This window comes from Podarcis pityusensis (genome assembly GCF_964106645.2).
Source record: "Podarcis pityusensis genome assembly, chromosome: 3".
Taxonomy (NCBI): domain Eukaryota; kingdom Metazoa; phylum Chordata; class Lepidosauria; order Squamata; family Lacertidae; genus Podarcis; species Podarcis pityusensis.
This window is the reverse complement of record NC_138026.1, coordinates 50,636,689-50,660,266: the sequence shown is the minus strand read 5'-3', so window position 1 is coordinate 50,660,266 and position 23,578 is coordinate 50,636,689. Positions and strand designations below refer to the sequence as shown.

The 23,578-nt window shown below is 40.4% G+C and overlaps 1 protein-coding gene and 1 long non-coding RNA gene across 7 annotated transcripts in view; one reads left to right on the top strand and one right to left on the bottom strand.

Moving 5' to 3' along the window:
* The window catches only part of SESN1 (sestrin 1), a gene marked incomplete at its 5' end in the record, with an annotated part of 45,760 nt that extends 22,855 nt beyond the window's left edge, over positions 1–22,905 (top strand). Inside the window, 10 exons of one of the 6 annotated variants that reach the window (XM_080998824.1) lie at positions 7,513–7,716; positions 11,734–11,799; positions 12,831–13,031; positions 15,009–15,191; positions 16,196–16,435; positions 18,052–18,199; positions 19,843–19,955; positions 20,154–20,344; positions 21,044–21,188; positions 21,861–22,905. In XM_080998824.1, the coding sequence (XP_080854950.1) occupies positions 7,642–7,716; positions 11,734–11,799; positions 12,831–13,031; positions 15,009–15,191; positions 16,196–16,435; positions 18,052–18,199; positions 19,843–19,955; positions 20,154–20,344; positions 21,044–21,188; positions 21,861–21,947 (1,449 nt within the window). In that variant the 3' untranslated portion in view covers positions 21,948–22,905. Of the gene's footprint in view, positions 1–7,509; positions 7,717–7,809; positions 7,888–11,733; positions 11,800–12,830; positions 13,032–15,008; positions 15,192–16,195; positions 16,436–18,051; positions 18,200–19,842; positions 19,956–20,153; positions 20,345–21,043; positions 21,189–21,860 lie in introns of those variants that run through there. The other 5 variants (XM_080998826.1, XM_080998822.1, XM_080998821.1 and 2 more) reach the window with 5 other exon arrangements.
* Positions 8,838–18,079, bottom strand: LOC308473384. The gene is made up of 2 exons (XR_013984067.1): positions 17,989–18,079; positions 8,838–10,057 (listed from the first exon to the last, which is right to left on the bottom strand). It is a non-coding gene; the product is annotated as an uncharacterized lncRNA (long non-coding RNA).
* Positions 22,906–23,578: the final 673 nt, after the last annotated feature.

Genomic DNA, 23,578 nt, shown 5'->3' with positions numbered 1-23,578 from the left:
CTGTCATCAAACAGCTTGTCTATGTAGGAGGCCTCCCTGAGGTAGCTCCTGCCACGGCTAAGCCAGCAACAAGGGGTGGGGGTGTATGTGTGAAGATTTTAGCATATGTTACTCTGAGCATACTGGCTATCTTGATTGCTGGCTTTTAATTTGCTACCCACACAGTGAACAAAATTGCCTAGAAATACATATATTTTAAAATGCAGGCTAGTCTCAACCGTATCTAGAGATGTGTGTAAATAGAACTGTCTCCAAGAATATGTTGGGGAGAGTTTTAAAGATAAAGCTTTCTCCTTTGCAAGTGAGTGAGGAAAGGTAGTTCTGGTAAATAGTTACAGGCTGGGTAAATGGCTACTGCTCAGTGATCTGCATATAAGGAATTCTCATCTGTCAGCAGCCACCAGCCATGAAGACTAGAAAGCTAGATAGTACACAAATAATATTCCAGGGTCATGAATGCTGTATATTTATAGACCACAAGATTGGAAAAATGTCTGATACGTGTCTGGCAATACACTTGACATTCTTCAAGTTGAAGATCTTTAGCTTCTTATGTGACTGACTTCCTAATGCGGTTCTTGGAAACAACAAATTTCTCAAACTTTTTGTTCTCTCCTGTAAGCTTTGGCCTGCTTATAAACAATTAGGAAGGATGCAGCAGGGGTGTATGGAGGTATCAAAAATAAATTCTCACAAATGCTATTAAAACTGCTTCAACACTTTGTAACAATGTATGCACGTGATTGGGAGCTCAGCAACGCAACTATTGGAGACTTTTTCCAGCCAGCTATGAAACACTCCTGTCCCTTGGCCTTGAATCGTTGGCATTGCCTTTCTTGTCTAGGTACATGTGATGGGGAAAATGACAGTTCAGACTATGGACTCAGCTATACAGCTGCAAATAAAATGTTTTAAATGTCCCTTTACCTTTAAATGTGTTCTAAAGTGCAATATACAAATGTGACATTAGATGGCGAAAGTGAGCTATGCCAAATTCAATGTATTTTTCAATTTTTCTAAAAAAAACCAAACAAGCATTTTCACAGTGTTTTTTTTAATATGTTTCTAGATGCCACCTGTATATAGTTTGAAGGAGAGAAATGACTGTCAGGCAGCATTATTCAGTTCCAGGTAGTTAATTACTGGCTCTAATCCTCCTAAATGCAATGGTGATTTGATTTAACTGATAAATGCCCCAGGGTCATTGACATAGCTGCAAGTTGGGGGGAAATGCTATTTATGTGTCCCGCGTGCGCTTGAAGTGTTGTGTGAACAGATGGAAATTTGCCGGTAGTGGAGTGTAGCAGTAGATAGCATGCAGTAACTTGCTGAGAGACAAGTAACCAAAGTTCTGTGAGTGGACTCAAGAGCACACCATCGCATCTGTATTATTGTAGTGTTAGTTCTCAGTTTCAGCACCTTGAGTGAGGCATCCTTGAGTTTCTTATTTTAATCTAGCCTTGCAGTTAGTTCTGTAAAGTTGCTCAGGTCTTCTTCCCCAGCTTGTAAAAGTATTGTGATAATTACACTAACTAGTGCTCTGAGCCCTATAAAACTAAGAGAATGGGGTGTGTGTGTGAGATGGCCTGATTAGAAAGAATGCTATTATAAGGAACCACTGTGCATCTCTTTTCCCCGGACTGAAAACCTGTATGGCTATCCTAGCTGTATCTGCTGGCTTTCAAGGGATGGGAGAATCAAGAGACTCTTCCCTAGGCAATCAAAGATCATTGGGGTGGGGTAGGCATGGCTAATGAGGATAGAGAACAAAATGCACTCCCTTTATTTGCTTGTTTGGGAGCAATGGCTAATTTCTTTTATTTCCCCAATAAATGTTTCCCCTCCCCCTGTAGTGCATGAGTTCTGAGAACATTATGAAAATAACATTGATTTCATTTTGGAAACAAAGAACAGTATCTCTTTTCACCACATATTGTGGGAGGAGAGGACATATTTCAGCATACCAAAGTTTGCATGGCCTTCTGCATGTTGTTTTTGAGTGTGCATTTACCATGGTTGGTCAGATCTATTTAAAATCTTATTTAAAAGTTAGTGGGTTTTAGCAGTTTTATTTAAGATTTTATGCTGATAATGAATAGTATGTATTTTAAGCATGGTTTTTAGCTCTATCCTTGTAAACATGTTTTCTAGAAACTAAACTGGGTGTACTTAAAATAGTTGTCCTGTTAAATATGAGTTATTAGAGGTTATATGAGTGGCAAGTCACTTGTGACAAAGGATGAGTGGCAAGTCACTTGTGCAGTCTTATTAAAAAGCAATGAGGCCGAGATCCTGGTATAAACTGGGTTGTAGAAAATAAATCTCACATTTAGCATTAAGTAATTACAATTAAGTAATTACAATACTGCTTTCAAAACAACTGATGTTCCCAGAATACCTACAGCAGCATTAAACTGGGCTGATGTTTCTTTTTGGGGGGGTGTACTTAAGTGTATCTTTGAATTTGTATGTTTAGGAGTACAATGAGATCTCAGTTAATAAGCAAGACTTTAGATGGACAAGCTGATATATTGAACAGAATGAAACAACTTCTGTGCCAAGGTCCAACAGAAAAGAGAGACCTAAAATAAACAGGGAAGCTAAATAGATGAATAGTTCATAGTACAAAAGTTCTTCAAATTAAGGAAAACACGTTTGTTTTTAGTTAACAAGTGGAGGCAGCCCTGTACATGAAAACATTTGTTTGTGCCTTATATCTTATAGAGCAGGAAAGCAAATGTTCCTTTTCAGCTTATGAAATGGCAGTCAGTCTTTTACAGTACACAATCAGAGAAGTTGCTTGAGGAGGCTGGCCTTTCTGAGGTGTTGAGAAGCCGAGCCTTATACCTGTTTATCTGATCTCTGATTGGGTAAAAACTGTTGCTAGGCTCACTTCTTTGTTCCTGGGCAAAATTAGAAAGGGGAGTGTGGCATGTTTCAACTGCTTCTGCTGCTTTGCTCAGTTCTGCTTGCTTCATTTCTTCTCTTTTGTTCTTTTCCAGAGGTATGATAGATTAGAAATTTACACAACTTTTCTGAGTTTCAGTAGGTTAGTCCTAATGAACATATAGAGGCAAAGAAATCTAGTATTGTTATGTTTTCAAGAAATTAAAACTTAGAATCTTAATGAAGAAAATTAGATTTATTTAATCTGAATTATAAAAAGTCACACTGGCAGCAATTAAGGAATAGTTTCTGGCACCTGGACAATAAGAGTTGCCAGAGAAGAAAGATGAAGGCTGTTGCTGGTTTTAAACACTGCATGTTGAGTGTTTCCATGACCCAAGATACAGAAATGCCACCATATGGCCACATTTGTGATAATGTTCATAAAGGCAATGCTATTATTTTTATTTCATTCATTTAAACTAAGCAATTCATATACTCCTTAACTACAATCATGGTGGTTACAGAACATAGAATATAGAAAAGGGGGAAATTGGTTAAAACTATAAAACCAGAAAGCCTGCTGGAAGAAAAGAGAATTCAATAAGTGTCAGATGTTCCACAGGCAGTTACATAAAATTGGGCGTACTGTACAATACTGAACGCACAGCTCCTGAGGCAAGCATCTGAGCCATCGGGGGGCCACACAGTGACTCCCCCCAAGACCTCAGTGATCAGGCAGAGATATAAGGGATTAAGTGGTCCTTAAGATATCCTGTAGCAAAGTTGTTGAGGGCCTTGCAAAATACTATGAAACTGGTCCAGTAGCATATAGACAGACAGTGTAAACCTTTGAGCACCAGAATTACATGCTGGCAATAATCTGGACCCACAGCACTCTCACTGCAGTATTTTGCACCAGCTAGAGTCTCAAGACCAGGACTAAGGGTAGCTCCACATTGCAGTAGTCAAGCCTTGAGGTTACCAGTACATGAATCACCATAGCCAGACAATCTCAATCCAAGAACGTCTTTAGTTCAAGCAGCTGAATAGATGTGTCGGCATAAAAAGTTCTTCAATAACTATTTGAAAGTTAGCAAGTATGCCTGTGCAATCTCTCATGGAAGAGTATTCTATAGCATGGGAATGGTGATTCTAAGGCTAGATGTAGACACATCAAAGAAGCGTTTCAGGAAAACGCGTTGTAAACTTCGTATGCGAAACCACGTTGGCGAAACCCCATCTGGTGTCAGTGTTATAATGCATATAAGGTAAAGGGACCCCTGACCATTAAGTCCAGTCGTGGCCGACTCTGGGGTTGCAGCACTCATCTCGCTTTATTGGCCGAGGGAGCCGGTGTACAGCTTCCGGGTCATGTGGCCAGCATGAACCAGAGCAGCGCACGGAAACGCCATTTACTTTTCCACCGGAGCGGTACCTATTTATCTACTTGCACTTTGACGTGCTTTCGAACTGCTAGGTTGGCAGGAGCAGGGACCGAGCAACGGGAACTCACCTCGTCGCGGGGATTCGAACTGCCGACCTTCTGATCGGCAAGTCCTAGGCTCTGTGGTTTAACCCACAGCGCCACCCGCATCCCCATAATGCATATACAAAGCATATAAAACACTTTTTCTTTACTTATCTAGATGAGTCCTAAATGGTTGATAATGTTCTAGTGTTGGTCGACACTTTGACACGAATAATATCTATGGAAATCATGGTACTATTAAGTGCATTTGTACTGTGTCATTTACAAGACCAAACTTGAAATTGTTCAGTAAATAAGCCTTCAGAAGGGGATTCCATACTAGAATCATATAACTACAAATGAAACACTGAAATATTATGTGTTGTTGTTCTTAACTGCAAACATCACTGCTGTATTGTGGATTTATATTTTAGTAGTTCGTTATTAGGAGGGAGTTAAGATTTTCTGCGTGGAAGTATTCTTTGTTTATACAGGCTGTCCTAGGGTATTTGGGAAGTGGGTTCCATTATACGTCCCTTATCTTTTTCTTGTTTATCTCTTGCTAGTACAGTGTAAATAATGATATTTAGATGGGGGGAAGAGTTGCTGGATATGCAAGGACTTGATATTTACATATAGTACTTGTTTCAGTCTTAACATTGACATTGGTATTTTGGATGTTAATGTTTGCTTGATCTGATCTAGGAGAACTTCAGAATGAGGGTGGTAGAAGAGATATAATGAAACAAAGTTTTTAAGCTGTATGAGAAACAGTTAAAAGTACATTGGATCCACCAGGTATGGCTTTGCATATCTGATCTTTCAGCGTCCACCGAAAAAAAGTCACTGGGGAGGGCGGAAGGTCAGAGTATTAGTGCCTATTATCTGTTTGTGAGTTGAAAGAAACTTATTCTAAATGAAGTTGTGGGTGTAAACCAAGTGTGGGGAACTTTTGGCCCTCCAGATGTTGCTGAACAACAACTCCCATCAGCCCTGGCAAACACAGCCAATGGACAGAGATAATGGGAGTTCTAGTTCAGCAATGTCTTGGAGGTCCAACAGTACCCCGTATCTGATGTAGAGCTGTTTTGTAATGACAATACAGCTTCTCTTTTTGCCTATGTGCACAATCAGATCAGGAAGCTGTAGTGGAAAATGCGGAAGAAAAACCGAGGAGGTATAGGTTTGGCTTTAGGCAGCCAACCCTTCCTGTGAGTCCTTGCAGGAGCACTCCTGCCTTCAAGGGTGGCCCAGCTGGGGCTTGATTGCCCTGAGTAGGAGCCCTAACTGCCACAGGTGGCGGCCATCGAGATATCCAGCCGCACCTAGTTGAGGCAGGTATAAATAGTGCAGGGCAATGGGGTCAGGAGGGAGAGGATGATGGACCCAAACACTGCTGAGGCTTCCCACGGTTGGATCTGGTGTTATATGTGAGTGAAGGTCTGGTGGGGGAATTGTTACTTTGGAAATTGTTCCTTTGGGGTTACTTCTTGGTGGTAGAGTGTTTTGTGTTACTGTGTAAGAAGGTTTAAGGAGGTTTATTATTGAAGGTTTAAGGAGGTTTACTGTTTGAGGGGTTTTGTTTTTGTTACTCGTTAAGGCGTTTTTCCTGTTCTGTTCAAATAAAAATATATTTCCCCTCATATGTTAACTACCAAAGATCCTTTAAAGAACCTGTAGAATTAACTGGCAAAACAAAAGCCAATACTCATGGCAGGATAGATGCCTTCCCCACCTATTTCCAAGATTCTTTATCACTAAACTGTGTTAGAGTAATATGTGAAGCAGTGTCCAACTCCCCTTAGCATCATTATATTTTTGTTGTTCAAGAAACAGTAGTTTGACTTCCTTTAATTACTGATTTATTTTGGTGTGTCAAATATGCATATGAACAATAAAGAAGATATAGGCAACCCCCCCTTTTTTAAAATCCACACGTATTGAGACAATTTTTTGAGAGACAAGTAAAATAAAGAGCCCATTATCCTGTCACAGTTGAGAGCAATAACACTTTTTTTTTTTGCAAGTTCAGCAATTTTCCTCCCTGAAGGGAGATATGTATTGTAAACACTGTGAACCAACTGTACACAAATCCCCACACGGAGTTAATGTGCTTTGTACAGAGCAAGTGAATACATGTTGAGTCAACTGAAAGCTTTGGCTTCTGCAACTTTATTTTTCTGTTTCCTTTCAGTTCTTGAAAAATAGTGCAAATTGACACGCGCTCACTCAGTCACAAGGACTGACAGAACATCTTTTTAACCTTAGTGAGGAGCTTTGGAGCCCCTGTTTGTAGGAATTTGAACATGAAGATGATGGAAGTTTGTGGAAATATGCAGACCAGTTGTTCCCCAGCAACAACTAGCATGTTGCATCATTTTCTGGCGTGACACAATTAGCAAGGAAAGCTGTGGCTGGAACGTGGGCAAAGGACTGGGAACTTTGAAATCAGGGCAGATCGGAGAGGGAGAGGACAATGCTGATGCCCAGTAAATCGCCTGAAGAAGCTAGCATAACCTAAAGTGAACTGCACCTGTTGAACAGAGCCCTTTTCGTTTTGCAAGCCTTTCCTCAACTGGGAAGGGTCCAGTTTTTGAGAAGACTTGGTTCCCCTTCCCTGTTGTGGTGGTGGTGGTGGTTGTTATTGCCCTCCACCCAGCAGTATCCCTAAGCGCCTATTCCGTGGCAGGGAGGCATGCCAGACAGAGCCAGGCTTCGTAAGCGCTGCCAAGAGCGCTTTCTAAGATCATAAGCGAACTTTATTTGGAGAGTGGGAGGGGAGAGGGCTGGTAGTTGGCTCCAGGACCTGTCGCTGCCTGCAGCTGGGATATTGTGCCTCGCCTTGTCAGCGGTAAAGAAAAAACGCGGCGGCTTCTTTATTATTATTATTATTTTTCTGCTTAAAGAGAGCGGTTGAGAAGGGAGTCTTGGGAGAGCAGGCGATGAGGGTCGGGGTCGCCGTCAGGAGCTCGCGGCCCGAGTCAGGGGGACGGGGCGTAGATCCACGTGCCGCTCTCCCCGGAGACCCTCGGCCCTTCGTTTTCGCCCCCCTTCCCAGGCGCTTTTGCCTGCCTGCGAGTCCCTCCGCTTCCCGGTCATTGGCGGGCAGCCGCCAAAGGGGGCGGGCTCTGCTGGGCTTGTTGTTTGTGCTGGGCCTGCCCGCCCACAGGCTGGCATTTAAGCCTCGGCCTGCCGCCCTTGCTGAGGCGAGGAGGCGGTCGCGCGCTCTGAGCAGCACCACCAGCAGCAGCAGCTCCTCCTCCCCGTGACCCGAGCTAGTAGGCATGCAGCTGGCCAGCACAGCCAACCGGACCTCGGGCTTCTGCTGCAACCACTGCGGAAGCCAGCAGTGCCGCAAGGTAAAACAAAAGGGGGGGGGAAGGGGGGGCTTGAACCAGCGGGATGCATCGGGAGGAGGAGACTCGCTTCGGGCTCGGAGGTGCTTCAGTCTGCTGCTTGTGAAGTAGAGTCGGCTCGCGCGCCGCTTGTTCGGCTGTCAGTCAACGGGAGTGAGAGCGAGCGAGCCTGAGGTAGCTTCAGCTGTTTACGGAAAGGCTCCCAGCTTCAGGTGTTCTTGCGGGCTTCGTCGGCGTCGCTTGTCATTTCGCCACCCCCACCCCCCACTTGCATGCTCTTAGGCTGGGTTGCAGAAAAAGCATGTAGGGGAAGACTAGCACCTTTTTTGAGGGGGGGGGAGATGCTGGAAGCGTTGCAGCGTTGTGAGGATCTGCTTCTGGATCCCCTGGTTTGCCGTATTGGCGTGTTCTTGAAGGCTCATTTGGTCCTCCTGCTAAGAACCTAACAAAGGGGGACTGGCTTGTAAAAGATCCTCTCCTGTGGTTTCAAAAGACCTGGGAAAGCAATTCTACATAGGGTCAAGGGCAATTATTTAAGTGCCATTGTTGTCTTTAAAAGTTGTTGGGTGTGCTTCGAAACTGGGTATTGCAGCCCATTTTAATGCTTAAATGTCGGAATTGTTTTGTTTGTATTGTTTATTCATGGATGGCAATATTTCTCCCTTGAAAGCCTCCTGCAGCTCCTGCAGCTTTATTTTGGAAGGGCTCAGGTGTTTGGAGGACAAAGCTGGTTTTTGCTATGTGCATGTTCTAGAGTAGCATACAAAAGATTGTGATAATAGCTATGGGGTAGCCAACGTGGTGCTTCCCAGTTGATTCTGGATTAAAACTTTCATTATCCCTGATCAATGGTCATGATGCTTGAGACTGATAGAAGCTGAAGTCCAATAACAAGGTGGAGGGCACAGCACTGTCTACCCTACCCCTGCACTTACTTTTCACATCCCAAACACAAACTTGATCAACAAATGAAAAACCACTGTAATAGTCTGCAGTCTTTTCAAAACCACCTTCTAGTATAAAGTGTACTGCTCAAGTTCCCTTCTGTGGTTAGAATTTTTGGAGAATGTGGGGAAAACTTAGTAAAAGTGTTGATGGGGAAATTAAATGTGGAACTTCACATCGAACCACAATATCAGTTTATGAATAACAGTAACTAATGCTAGAATTTTCCAGTCTCCTGCATTCTTACATATCAGAAATATAACTTTGGAGACATCACAAGGATCTTAGTAGTACTTCTCTTAACTAAAAGTAATTATTTATGCATGATTGTAGTTAAGAACATAAAAACATTATGAAAACGGGAGCTGAAATATTAGCAGTAAATTACAGTACAATTTTGACAGCATATTGATAAGCAATTAAACCTACTTGATTTATGTCTGAACTTAGTTGGAATGTTTAACATTTATATACAGGCACTACAATATTTTCTTAGTTTCTAAAAAGTCCTCTGAAGGCATCGAGTGCCAAAGTTGTAAATAAATGGCAAATAATTTAAACATCTGAAAGTGATGTAAGTTGTCAGTCATGAATCATAATGTTATTCAGAGACTAGGCTACAGTGGGAACAGTGTGTGTGGATAACATCTCTGACTAAGCAAAGAGAAGCTCGTTGACTGTCTACCTTACTGCCCTGCAAGTAGTGAGAGGCATGCCATTTTTATGCACAAGAGGGACAAAAAGAATAGTATGCCTCTGAGTCTAGATAGCTCTCTTGGAGACAGTACCATTCTTGTCTCAAGCTGAAATGAAAACATGAATTTTCAGTGTGTATCAGTTTGTGTAGAGATGTCAAATACTTTAATGCAATGACTGCAATGCAATGCATTAACTGTACTGACATTAACAGTATCATGATCAGTGAGTTATTGTCTTCAAGTGACATTTGAGCAAGGCATGGAAGTTTTAACTTGCTCTCACATAACTAAAGAGGTACAATACTGTGGTTTTATAAAACACACATTATTTCTGTACTGAAAAGTGAGAACAAGAGCATTGGAAATATCAACCCATGGTTGGAACCATGGGCGGCTCCAACACCAAACTAGTTCAGTTTCAGTTTAACATAAGAAGAGCCTGCTAGATCAGGCCCATCTATTTCAGCATCATGTTCTCTCAGCAGCCAACCAGATGCCTGTGGGAGATCCACAGGCAGGACCTGAGGACCAAAGTGCATGTGCCTCCTGTGGTTTCCAGCAACTGGTATTCAGAAACATACTGCATCTGACCATGTGGGCCGAGTGTAGCCATCATGGCTAGTAGTCATTGACAGCTCTTTCCTGAAGGAATTGTCTAATCCTCTTCTAAAGCTATTGAAGTTGATGGCCATTGCTTCCTCCTGTGGGAGCAAATTCCATAGTTTATGCATTGCGTGAAGTACTTTCTTTTATCTGTACGGAATACTGAAGCATTCAGCTTCACTGGATGTCCACAACTTCTAGCATTATGATAAATTGCTAAAGCAGTTAACATGCTTAGTGTTGGCTCCTTTGGGAAGAAGGATGGAGTAAACATGTTTTTTTTGTGTGTGTGTCTGGAAGAACTTCCTGACAGTAAGAGCTGTTTGATTGAGAGTGGAATGGATTCCCTCAGAAGGTTGTGGACTCTCCTTCCTTGGAGGTTTTTGAGCAGAGGTTGGATGGCCAACTGTCAGGGATTTTTAAGCTATGATTCCTGAATTGCAGGGGGTTACACTAGATGGCCCTTGGGGGTGCCTTCCAATGCTACGGTTCTCTGATTCTAAGCCAGTAAGCAATATAATAATCAAATACAGTGTAAAGGAATCTTAGAAATACAAAAGAAATCAAATCTACATACCAAATAGAACTTAACTGTGTCTCAAAAAACTATGCAGACTAAAAAATACAATACAAAATATTAATAGTCAGGTACAAATATTTTTAAATGTTACCCTGAGCTGTAAAAAATGATGCCCAACTGCTCATCAGACCAACTGCTACAAACAGCAAAAAGAGCAAGGAAGCAGGGGAAGAGAAAGAAAATGGGGGAGGGCAGGAGAACAAAAGAAAAGACGAGGGGAGTTTCATCATCATCATCATCATCAATTTGGACGCAGCTGGTTTCAGTCTTCCCCTTCTGATGTCAGCCCAAGGATAGTGCCTCTCCCTGTTCCCAAACTGCTCAGCATCTCCCAGAAGCAGCACTCTTTGAGCAGCACTCTTTGAACAAGTCTGTGGGCCTGGTGTTTCAGATAGGCCACAGCAGGTTTCAGTTTCCCCCCTTCTGACTATGTAGTCACACCACGCAACGATTGGCCCTGATATAGGTATGCAGATGGCTTTTTCTAATCACATTAATTGTAAAGGTATATGGTAAGTCCACTCACTAATTTTGTAATGCATGTTGTGGCCCTTGCCAAAGGTTCTTGCCAAATATTTTCCCACTGTCTGCTGACTTGTAGGATTCTAGTTGTGCACTGGAGTCTGTTGATTCTTTTAGTGAAAGTATTGTGGTAGATGTGTTTCAGATTGGCATGAAATTTCAATCTGAGAAATCATTGCTTGTTCTTTGTCATTTTTAAACAGTGAACTTAAAAACACAGTTGCATATATTTTTGTGGTTAATGCATGTAACTCCCACACTCATGCAAAAACCTTCGATAAGACTACAGCTGTGTTGCTTCCTGAAAGATAGTGACAGATTTCACATTCTGGTTTGCGGATGTGCAGAGAGGTACTTCAAAAGCCTTTAGTATCACTGACATTAGTCAACTGGCAGCTGTGTGCTGAACTCCTTGTTCTGGACACTTTGCCAAGTGCTTTATGCAAAACTAGGTTTGCAGTGAACCAGGTCTCATTGTTTTTAATGGCATCAGTATGGTATACTGTAAACAAGTGTGGCTTGTTATGAAGCACAGATAGAAAATTTCCACAGACAGCACTTCTGCAACAAGGACAGTTCTGTTGGTTTCGGTGGCGAATTCTTTCTTTCCCCTGAAACCACAGCTGAAATGTTTATAGCTAAAAGTTCAGATAGTGCAATTTTCTTTTCTAGGAACTTGGAATTAGGATCCCTAGACCACTGGGACAAGGACCAAGCAGATTCATCCCAGAGATGGAGGTGCGTGGTGATTTACGTTTTGCAAGTACACAGAAAGCTTGTTACATTTTTTGGTGGTGGTGAATCTAGTATTGGCTGAGGAACAGCTGCAAAGTATTATTCGCATGTCCACAGTAAATCATCAGGAGTTTGGCAAGAATTCTGCTGAATTAGAAAACAGTAATGTCCATGTGGAATTTTGATATTTAATGGCACACTCATACTAGCTTGTCTTAATAAACTCAGTGTTGTTTGGATACTAGGTAAGGATTAGCTTGCCCTTTAATTGTAGTGGACATGTATATTGGTTTAAATCTAATTAACCAGCATGTTTTTAGTGCATAGTGTGAGTGTATGAGAGAAGGTGAACAAGCGATCTTCCTGGGCTACTTCACACGCTGGCCGATATAAAACTTGGGTGGTAATAAGAGGCTTTATCAATGTGGCTTTGGTTAACATTACGCCAAGCTTAGTAGTCATAAACATGTTTCCCACAACAGCTAACTATTTAAATAGCTCAGCATTTTGGGGTACTACTGTTGCCTCTATAGGCTAGCATACTGCCCTTCAATAAATATGTTCCCTGTCCACTTATCTCTGTTAAAATTTGATATAAAGCCTGAGGTTACAGGGAACCAGGCAGAGGGCTTTCTCAGTAGTGGTGCCCACCCCATGGAACACCCTCCCATCAGATGTCAAGGAAATAAACAGCTATCAGACATCTGAAGGCAGCCACATGTCAGGAAATTTTTAATGTCTGATGATTTACAATTTTTAATAGATGGTGTAAGCTGCCCAGAGTGGCTTAGGAAACCCAGCCAGATGGGTGGGGTATAAATAATAAACATATTATTACACGTTATTGATCCAGCACACAATTTGCTATACTTGGGGATTCACTAAAGTCCTTCAGTTATGAGAAGCATCTCATTTGGTATATTAAGATTTAAGAACTGATTTGGAGCTAGTAAATATTAACAAATATTCATATTGGCTGCTATGTCTTTATTTCTTACAATGTTTTGCTACTATTCTTTTTCTAATTCAAACAGATTATCCAAGTGAGCGCTGAAGATACCCACATGCATGCTTTGTTTGCAGAGTCTTTCACCACTTTAGGGCATTTGGACAACATTGCCTTGGTGATGGTTTTCCACCCACAGTACCTGGAGAGCTTTTTAAAAACTCAGCATTATCTGTTGCAGATGGATGGCCCACTGCCTCTTCACTATCGACACTACATTGGTATCATGGTAGGTTAAACTATGAAACAGAAAGCAATGGCAGTATTTTGTACATCTTTTAAAGTTTCTATATCAGATATGGCTGTACTTAAGAGAAACTTGGTATCTTTACAATCTCTTTGGCACTAAACTAAAAAACATGTATGCTCACCCATGCATTTTATTCCTGTGTATTTTAATACTTTAGTTTTTGTTTAATGCTTAAGTGACTGTACAGTCAGAAAATTCTAAATTGAATGGTGTGTGTGTGTGTGTGTGTGTGTGTGTGTATAAAATATAAATGAAGTTTGTTAATTTTGTGGGAATTCTGTGTTCATATTGTGGCTAACCTGTAGCCCTTTGGTAATATTGAGCTGCAACTCCCATCAGCTCCAGCCAGCATGACCAATGGATGGTAATGATGTGATTTCAAGTCGAACAACATCAGGGGTCCACCGTTAGGCATCTCTTGTGCATGTTTGTTGTGTATATTGGTCAGAAAGTATGGAGGAACAAATGTGTTTAATTTTTGCAATCTGGAACACTTATTTCTAATATTTCTACTTATTTCTACATTATAATTTTTCAGTGGCTAGAATAGCAGAGGAATTATTTAAGGCATTCTAGCTAGTAGTGGTCAGCGGAACAGGGCAGCTGCACTCACCTGAGCTCCTGTTACCCATGCCACTGCTGCTTACTGAGAGCCAGAGGTGGAGTGACAAAGGCATGGTGCAAACACACAGATGGGAACACTGGATTGTGGCTCTACAAGTGCATTTGTACCTTGCTTCTGCCTCTCCCCTTCACCTCCTGGTGACCACCACCAGCAAAGGCGACAGGAAGGTGAGGTGAGTGGCCTCATCCTGTCAGCTTCTACTTATTCTGGCAGTTCTATTTGCCCTGAACAAATCTGACTGCAGCAGTGGGGAAAAGGTTTCACTGGTCTAAATCTCCTTTCCAAGCTGCTATTAGTTCTTCCTGGAAAGTAATTGTATTCCCCCCCTCCAAAGAAAACAAACGACTGAAATGCACATAATTCAGGGCAAACAATAGGGAGGTTTTTTTTGGGGGGGGGGATAGATTTAGATTAGTGAAATAATGTAGGAGAGGAAAAGGTTTAAACAACTTTCCTAGCAGTGTTGCTGCAATCAAATTTTGCCTCGTGGCTGCTTTTAAGCAAAATCTAAAATGGCAAGAGACCGAGTCACACATCTTTTAATACTTTGTAGTTGGCTCATTTGTGACCAAATAATTTAAGACTGTCTGTTGAGGTTCTAGTATTATTGCTGCAGCTTTCCAGGAAATCTGTCGAACAAAGAGAATGACAGTTGTGGGAGGAAACATCTAATGATGGCTGTTGTTAAAACAGTGTTCAAGCTGTTTTCTCTAGCCTTCATGTATAAAAGGGATTGGAGGAACTAGACTAAAATAGCAGAAACAAAGTATCTCTGATATATTTAAGTTAAAATTATGAGCTGCAATCTTATATAATTTTACCTGGAACAAAGTGGCCCTTTTTTGCAAGGACGTCTTGTGTAAAAGAATTTGCCCTTCCTCTTATACCCCCTCCCCCCGCATGCCCCCTAAATCTGTTCTGGGGGCATCCTCCAATCCTCTGGAGCAAATTGGGAGGGGGTTGCAAGGAGATAAGGGAGGAAAAGTTCTGTTGCTTGAGTATTTGTGTGGAAAGAACAATTTCATTGCATGCAACCAGTCAGTGGGACTTGATTCTGAGTACACTGGTTTATAAAGTGAATACATTTGTATATGGTAAAGAAATAAAAGTTGCTGTTGGTACTGCTTTTGCCATATACAAAGCACACACTGAAATAAACCACTAAGCAAACAAAATACATAAACATTACAACACAGGCAGGTTTGGTTTTTTGTTGCTGTTTCCCATTCTTGAGCATAGCTATACTCTGTAATTATCCATATTGATAGGCAAGGAACTTCCCTGCAGGGAATCTCTCAGTTTGATAGTTCTTGTGCTTGTTTTTCCTCCAGGCTGCAGCTAGGCACCAGTGCTCCTACTTGGTTAACGTCCATGTCAATTGCTTTCTTCATGTTGGGGGAGACCCTAAGTGGTTGAATGGTCTAGAGAATGCACCTCAAAAACTGCAGAATTTGGGTGAATTGAATAAAATCTTGGCACACAGACCATGGCTCATTACCAAAGAACATATTGAAGTGAGTATTTTACTTACTTATTTACATATAAATACTATATATGTAAGCTCCCTTAACATTTTTATTTATATTTAAAGCTTTTCAAGCATCTCTAGTATTTTAATCCATACCTTTTTAAATATTTACTACCACGTGCTGTGTCATAAGATGCTAAAACATTCAAACCATCTTAATAGAAACACAAGTGCTAAGTGTCTGTGCTGAACAACATTCTTACTTGGAAATTTACTACTGGGATACCAGCTGGTTGGGTTTTTTTTGGGGGGGGGGCATGGCATAGTACTAGGTACTTGCCAAGTCTTGATATATAGCTCTCAGATGGATGGGCACCATCCTTAAACTATGATTCATGTTGTTTGCATATAGCACCTGATGCTGAAGGATCATTTAGGGACATGGTAGGTCCAAGTGCTTTTGTTTCGTTTTTCTTTTCTTTTCTTTTCTTTTCTTTTCTTTTCTTTTCTTTTCTTTTCTTTTCTCTCTCTCTCTCTCTCTCTCTCTCTCTCTCTCTCTCTCCTTTTTGAACCCTGAGATTAACCATCTAATGTTGATTTCCATTTGTCAAAACAAAACAAAACTGAATTATTATTTTTAACTAGCTCTCATTATACTAGACAGTATCATTTTAGTGTATCAGTGACTAATTTGTCCCTGAACACCTGACCTTAGATACTTTAAAAAGTAATTAGAAATTAGTGTTTAGGATTATTTGGTCTCCCATAGCTTAGCTAGCGTACATTTTTGTTTCAAAATTATCTAAACTACCTTCAACTTTGATAATAGAGCAATATCATGTATAAAGTTGCAGAGCTATAAAGTATTCACCTAGTTGAAAATCTTGTTCATGGGTATTCAGTCCCTGCATTTAGTAGGATCTTTCTGATATAAAAGCATGAGTGTGTGTCATGCTAGAAACATCTGTGGCCTTATTGTATAATCAGATTTGTGAGGTAGCTACAAGCAAAGTTTCTAAGAGAACTTATAAATCTTTTTTCCTCCTGAAGCAACTTCTAAAGACTGAAGAACATAGCTGGTCCCTGGCAGAACTGATCCATGCTGTAGTTCTCCTTACACATTATCATTCGCTTGCGTCCTTCACATTTGGCTGTGGAATCAACCCAGAAATTCACTGTGATGGTGGTCACACGTTCAGGCCACCTTCTGTCAGTGGCTACTGCATTTGTGATATCGCAAATGGAAATCATGGTGTGTATGAGACGCAGGGCCCAGCTGCAAATATTGCTGTAAGTATTTCACATATATTCAGTAAGTTACATACATGAACATTTTTTTCCAGCATTTCCACTGGTAGTGAAGTATATATACATGAAAGTATATGAAAAATCCCAGTAGCACTTTTTTATTCATTGGGGGTGGGGGCACAAATCAGTGACTTTTCAAAGCAGCAAATGTATTTGTACTTGTATGAATGTAGAAACTGTATTTGTATTTTCTGAAGCAAACACATCAGGGAAGCCCAGTTAGACCAAGGTCCCTAAATGTGGATAACGTACAGCAGGCATAGGCAAACTTGGCCCTCCAGATGTTTTGGGACTATGACTCCCATCATCCCTAGCTAACAGGACCAGTGGTCAGGGATGATGGGAGTTGTAGTCCCAAAACATCTGGAGGGCCGAGTTTGCCTATGCCTGACGTACACACTTGATATGGAAAATACAAGTGTCAGTTCAAGAAATTTATTTGCTGTGAGAGGTGTGGAGCTGATCTGAGTTTCCCAAAATTGAACTGAAATTGTTCAAGTCCTCACTAATTTAATACGATGGTTTAGTTCAGGGGTCGGCAACCTAAGGCCCATGGGCCACAAGCAGCCGACAGGGGTCGTTTAACCTGCCCACAAACCGCCTGCTCGGCGAGTCCCCATGGGCTGTGCTAAACTAGCACAGTGTGGGGACTCACTTCCGCAGCGCCGAAAATTGTGGGCGTGATCTGGCCCACGGAGGGATCTCCACTGGAGTGAACTGGCCCAAGGCAAAGTAAACCTTGCCGACCCCTGGTTTAGCTGGTCTAGTGACTTTTGCCATTGTCAAAAACAATGTGTCACTGAGAATTATCAAAAGGTTCCTAAGGTGAGAGACAGGCTTACCATGAAGCAGATTCCAACTCCCAAGAATGTACATACACTTTGTGTGTATGTGTATTATTATTAATATTATTATTATTAACAACAACACAATGTGAAAAGCAGTCCTAATGAATTTCAGTTATAAAAAACACATCACATTTCACAAGTGAGATGTTTAATCAGTAATGTTGCTATCTTTTGCGGGTGGGGGGTGAAGTACTAGCGGGAATAGAGCATTTGTTTTAATTATTCCTAACATCTTTTACATCAAACTACAGCCTGAGAACAAGGTGATAGACAGAAATTGGATGTTATGTCACTTATGTTGGATGTTATATCAACTAAATTTTCTTGTAGGTATGTGATGCCAATTTTAAATGTAGCTGTTGTGTTTTTTGTTAATAGTATTTTAAGAATGTGCAACCTTTTTTTGAAATAGGCATTTTTAAAGAACTTTAGATCTTTGGACAGCATTTTGCACAAGCTGCAGCTTTTGGACAAAACTTAATAGGATGTACTTCAGTCGAAGCTACTAATGCATCAAACACTGTAGCCAGGTATCCCTGTCCAGAAACAGCTATAACTGTTAATTCTGCATTACATCATTGCATAATAAAGGCAAATAGAATATCCACGAAACTGAGGGCACCATTGAATTTAAGGTAGTAAGCAGGGAGGCATAGAACTGGAACATGGTATAATACTTATACTTACCTGTGACTGTATACTCTCAGTACAATATCCCAATGCATTAGAATATTGGTTTGTTTTTTTAAGACCACCGAGCCTTTCTGTGAAGTAGAAGCACTTATGGAAAAACTGAAGCAACTACAGGAATGCAGAGATGATGTTAAAGCCAGTCAAGAAGAAAAGGCCACTCGTTTTGAGAAGGAAAAGAGAGAAAGCATGTTGGTGTGTTGCTCAGGTGGGAACATAGTTAAAGTCAACATATCTTTAAAAACCGTCTTGGCTTGTGGCGCATGTCTTAGTGTTGCCTATCAAGTTAAATAGCAAAATGCTTTTGTCAATTCCAGATCACAGCAAGTTTCCACTGTCATGAATAGATAATGAAACACCACATTAAAACACTGATCTCCTTTATAACTCAAAATCTTAATTACAAGTTAATCAGTTCATCTGGGTAGTTGCCCAAGACAAACCTACGCATGTAGGGAGGTATGTTGCCAAGGGATGTGTGTGTTGGGATGCCCCACCCAGTGTGTCTACTGCTTAATTAAGGTGACCCTTTCCCACTGGCTGTCAGCTAACACTAGCAGCAGAAGAGAGCCCTGGCCTTCCTTACTTAGAACAGCCACCTAGAGTCGTTTATTTCATTCGTTAGGCACCTACACAAGAAAGTCCAGGTATATTAAAATGAAAACACAAACCCAGCAACAAGTAGATCTGCAGTCTGCTTGCACCTAACACTGTTGCTGTGCACTTTATTTTGGAGCATAATGGGGTGTGGGAGTATGGACTTTGTTTCCATCAACACTGTTGATTGTACCAAGACCACAGCTAATCTTATGTACCTGACCATGCTTGTTACTTCTGTGAGTCTGGAGTTTATGGCCTCCCAATGGGGAGTGAGTCTGTATCTGGAGTGTTGCCATTACCAACACAGAGAAAGCATTAAATATTAGGAACTGTTTGCCATTAACATGTATACATGATTAGGTGGAAATACGCAGGCAAAATAGTGCTTGAAACTAAAGATGTCCTCCTTTTGCTATACTTTGGTTTTACTCCCATCTTAAATTCTGTTTATATCCTCCTTTCCACTGCCATATAAACCTAGAAGCAGGATGTTGCTAGTTGTTGACATGGTTTTCTGTAGCATTCATTTTTTATTTTATCTTAGAAAGTTTAGTATTGTTGTGTCAGTGCAGTGTCATGTCAAGAGCACATGGATGCAAGGACATACCCAATGAAAAACTAGTGTAGTGTTGGGCTGCATGTGATCCCAAAGTTTGGCTGAAATCCTAAAAATACTGGCTTTCAGCTTAAAGCAACAATGTGTTTCAATCCCATCTGACCATACTGACGAGCTTGAAATATACAGCCTGAAATGCTAAGACCAGAAACAAGAAGACTTGTTACTAATTTCTGGCCCTGTATTTTTTCCTGTTCATCAAGTCAGGCGTTTCTTCTTCAAGGGCCATTCTCACATTTGAAAATAGTTAAGAAATGCATCTGTACTTTGCATCTGCCGTGTAGAGAAATTATATGCTCGCTACTTGCATTAATATGTGGATGTTATTTATTTTATTTATATACTGCCCTTCATTGTTCGCAGCATAAAAACACAAAATAAACACAAAATACAGAGTTACGGCCTTGAATTTCACATAACTGAAGGATAGGGAACTGGCGGCCCTCTATCATATAGGTTCAGTGCTGCATTTTAAAAAAGGTTTTGTCTAATAAACTATCAATTTTAATTGATTTCATGTGTATTTAGTTTGTATCCCTTTAGTCTAGAAAAGGATTTTCAATTTTTAAATTGTAGCCATTTGCATCAGGGCTTTCTGTGTTAAGTTTTGCAATGTTTTGTTACATTTTTAACAGAAGATGAAGAATCTGTGCCAACAAGAGATGTGTCTCGCCACTTTGAGGATACTAGCTATGGCTATAAAGATTTCTCCAGACATGGAATGCAAGTACCTACGTTCCATGTTCAGGTAGGACTTAGGTTGCAAGTAGCAAAACTTGGAAGAGTGCGCTGCATAATTAGTATTTATACACTAAGCTCATTGTAGGGCTTTACTATTATCCTAAGAAAATAAGATAGTGTTTCCAAGCTTAGTTTAAAACTGTGTGTGTAATACAATGGCATCTTTCTTGGGAACTTTTACTCACGTACTGAATTTGTTTTTAAGGACTATTCATGGGAAGACCATGGCTATTCATTGGTAAATCGTCTCTATCCAGATGTGGGGCAGTTGATAGATGAGAAGTTTCAGATTGCATACAACCTGACTTACAACACAATGGCTATGCATAAAGATGTGGATACCTCAATGCTCAGGCGGGCAATCTGGAATTATATCCATTGTATGTTTGGAATAAGGTTGGTCCTGTTATCTGTATATGGGCAGCTTTATGGTAACACTGTGCACTTGTTTGTTATGGTAGACATTGTTGACATTCTGAGTTTAGTATATATAACCTGTAAAGAATACTTTGCAAAACCTACATCAAAAGTTATGTTGTCCCAAACTATAGCAGTCATGGATACATTAATTGGATAAGCAAGAGGAGAAGGTAGTGGCTCTTAGTAACTCCTTATCAGGAGTTCCAGGTCAGAGCAAACAGCCTAGTGGCTTGGAATGTAATTTGCCTTAATTTGAATAAAATAAAATAAAATGCTAGTATGGAATAGGGTTTTATACTACTCTCCGGTTCATGGCCTGAAGAAATCGCCAAGGAACTGGAATTATTTGTGGGTAGGGGCATGGGAAGCAGTGATCTGCAGGATAGAGAAAGGCAGAAGAAACTTGTAGGACTGTAAGTACCATGTGATAGTGCTTATTCACACAAAGGAAGTAATCTTCCAGAGCTGTGGGAAGCAAAGAAAAGCACTGGAGAAGGGAAGTTGTTCAACTGCAGAGAAGAGGAGAAAGTATTCAGAAGGCTACTGTCATGGGGCTGTGGTTGGAGATCCACAGAAACACCTATTCCTGTCAAGTAGCTAGTACGATTGATTGTACTGTAATGACAAAAATGTTTGTTTTTGGAGAGATAAAATTTTTCCCTTAATTCCAAACAGATATGATGACTATGACTATGGTGAAATTAACCAGCTACTGGACCGCAGTTTTAAAATTTACATCAAAACTGTGGTGTGTGCTCCTGAGAAGACCACAAACAGAATGTATGATAGCTTTTGGAGACAGTTCAAACACTCTGAGAAGGTAAGTTCTTCAAACATATATTTTGACTTTGCTATATTGAGCAATAATGTTGCTTGATGGTTAGATAATGAGGCCAATACATTTTGTTTGCAACTCCCATGATTCTACGTAGATTTAATCTCCCATTTATTACAAACTTGTATACTTTTTTCAAATAAGCAGTGTTTGTATTTTTACATTCATAGTATGAGAGAATAAGGATTATAATGTTGGTTCACATCATTGTAGCAAGCTTGATCAAAGACCTCATTAAGGTAGGCCTCTGCCTGCTGCACCTACATAGTATGTTCTTGGATCCCAGGGAAGGCTCTACACAGTGCCTTTTTTACATTTTTTACATTACCTTTTACATTGGCCAACCTTATCACACAGAGAGGATGTATTGGACACTATTTCCCACTTGCCTGTCTTCTGTACACAGGATTCTAGTGGTTTAATATTTTTTTGTGTTGATTCATTTTAATACTTTCAAACTGTGACCATGGCTGTCAAATGGAGAAACATGCACTCTTTACAGATCCAGGGCCAGTAGCCACCATGCCACTGGGTTCACAGCCTAATGGGTTGACCAGTGAAACATTTAATCACAGAAATCCTGCGTGCTTGACAACAATACTCTGGACAGGAGACGTACTTGAAACTCAGCTATGTTTCTTCTCTTCTTCTTTAAAGGTTCATGTCAATTTGCTTCTCATAGAAGCGCGGATGCAGGCGGAACTGCTGTATGCTCTGAGAGCCATTACTCGCTACATGACCTGAAATGTTTGGCTGGCTGGCTAACTAGGTTGGAAGGTGCAGCAGGTGCTGCCTACTAGGAGATGCTACCGAGCTTCGGAACCAGTGGTGGCTAAAAGCCATGAGATCGATTGTGCCATAACTTTCTTTTAGTTTCAGCTCCTTCCTTGGTGGAATATTGCTACTGGGCTTGGTGGACAAAATTGTTCAGAGAGGCTCCTTGATCACTACAGCCTGCTCTTGATAGCACAGGAAACCATGATTTGTGGCAGCCAAGTAGTTAATTACGCAAATCTTGTATTGTTGCAAGTAGATAACAAAATCTGGGGACACGAGAATTTAAAAAGACTTCTGCTTTTGATATAAGAATAATTGATATTTTTTAAAGGAAACGTCTTGATGCTGCTGTACTTGCTAGTGAAATGAAGAGACTGGCAATTCCAATTAAGCTACAAATGAAATCTGAGCCTTATATGGTTATTAGAGAAAGTCCTTGCTAATGATTTGAAACTGAACTGTATTCACACCAACAGTTTTGATTGTAACAGGAGTGTCTAGCTTTAAAAAAAAAAGTTACTGGCCTGGACTTGTTCACAGTGGTTGTGTGGCTAAATCAACAGTGTGAAAAGGAGTAAGAATTTTCAAAGCTGCTTAAGACTGCAACTATGTGAAATGCTAAATGCTTGGTAACAAGGACAAACATTCTCCTATTTCTTATTGTTCCTAGAAGTTATCTAAGGTGTGGGAAAGTTAATTCAGACTATCAGGCAGCCTCTCAATACATTTGCTTACCCATGCCTATGGTCCATCACTTAGCTTATGTAGTCAAGCAGGAAAATAGCATAACAATAAAACCCTTAAGTTTGGCATACAGCTGTTTCTGGAAAATATATGGATACTTTTGTATGAGCAGCATGAACTGCTACAAAATCTGTCAGTATTACTGAATTGTTTAAATAAAACAATTTTTGTTCTGTTCTTATTTCAGGCATTTTATTTGAACTAGCATTAACTAGTATAGAGTAGTGAGTGCGATATCTGGCCCTGCACTGCTGTCTATTTGTGTTTGAGGGGAAAGAACAAAAAACTAAAATGCAACCCTTGACAGTTTAACAGGAAGCATCTGCTATTTCCTCTAGTAAAAAAAATAAAATACAAGGTTTATGCTGATCCAAAAAATCATAGAACGAATGTGTGGTTCTTAAATTGGCTTAGGCTAAAACATACCTTCTACTAATTGCTGTATAAAGCAATTGAAGTCTAATAATATCAACATCCAAAGATGTTCTCAGTTCTTCAAGGATATTGTATAAAGCTGATGCTTGCCTCTTTGCAGGTTGTTTAGTTTCAGTTTTAAAACGGATGCGGTCCTTTTTTTTAAAGCATCAGAGGGAAGAGCAGAATACAGTAGTTTTGCATTAAATAGGAGCTAATGATGCAAAATCTCCTATAGAGGTTATTTGGACATGTGCCTCTTCTGTATAATGTAGTAGAGATTTTCCACCACTATTTTGTTGATAGCAAGTCATATAAAAATTTCCAAGATAAAAAGTAATAATCAGTTTCTCTATGGGCAATGTCTTAGTTGAGTTAGTATAAGAACACTCCATTATCTAAAAAACAGTTGTATGAAATATAGAATTGGGGGGCAATGT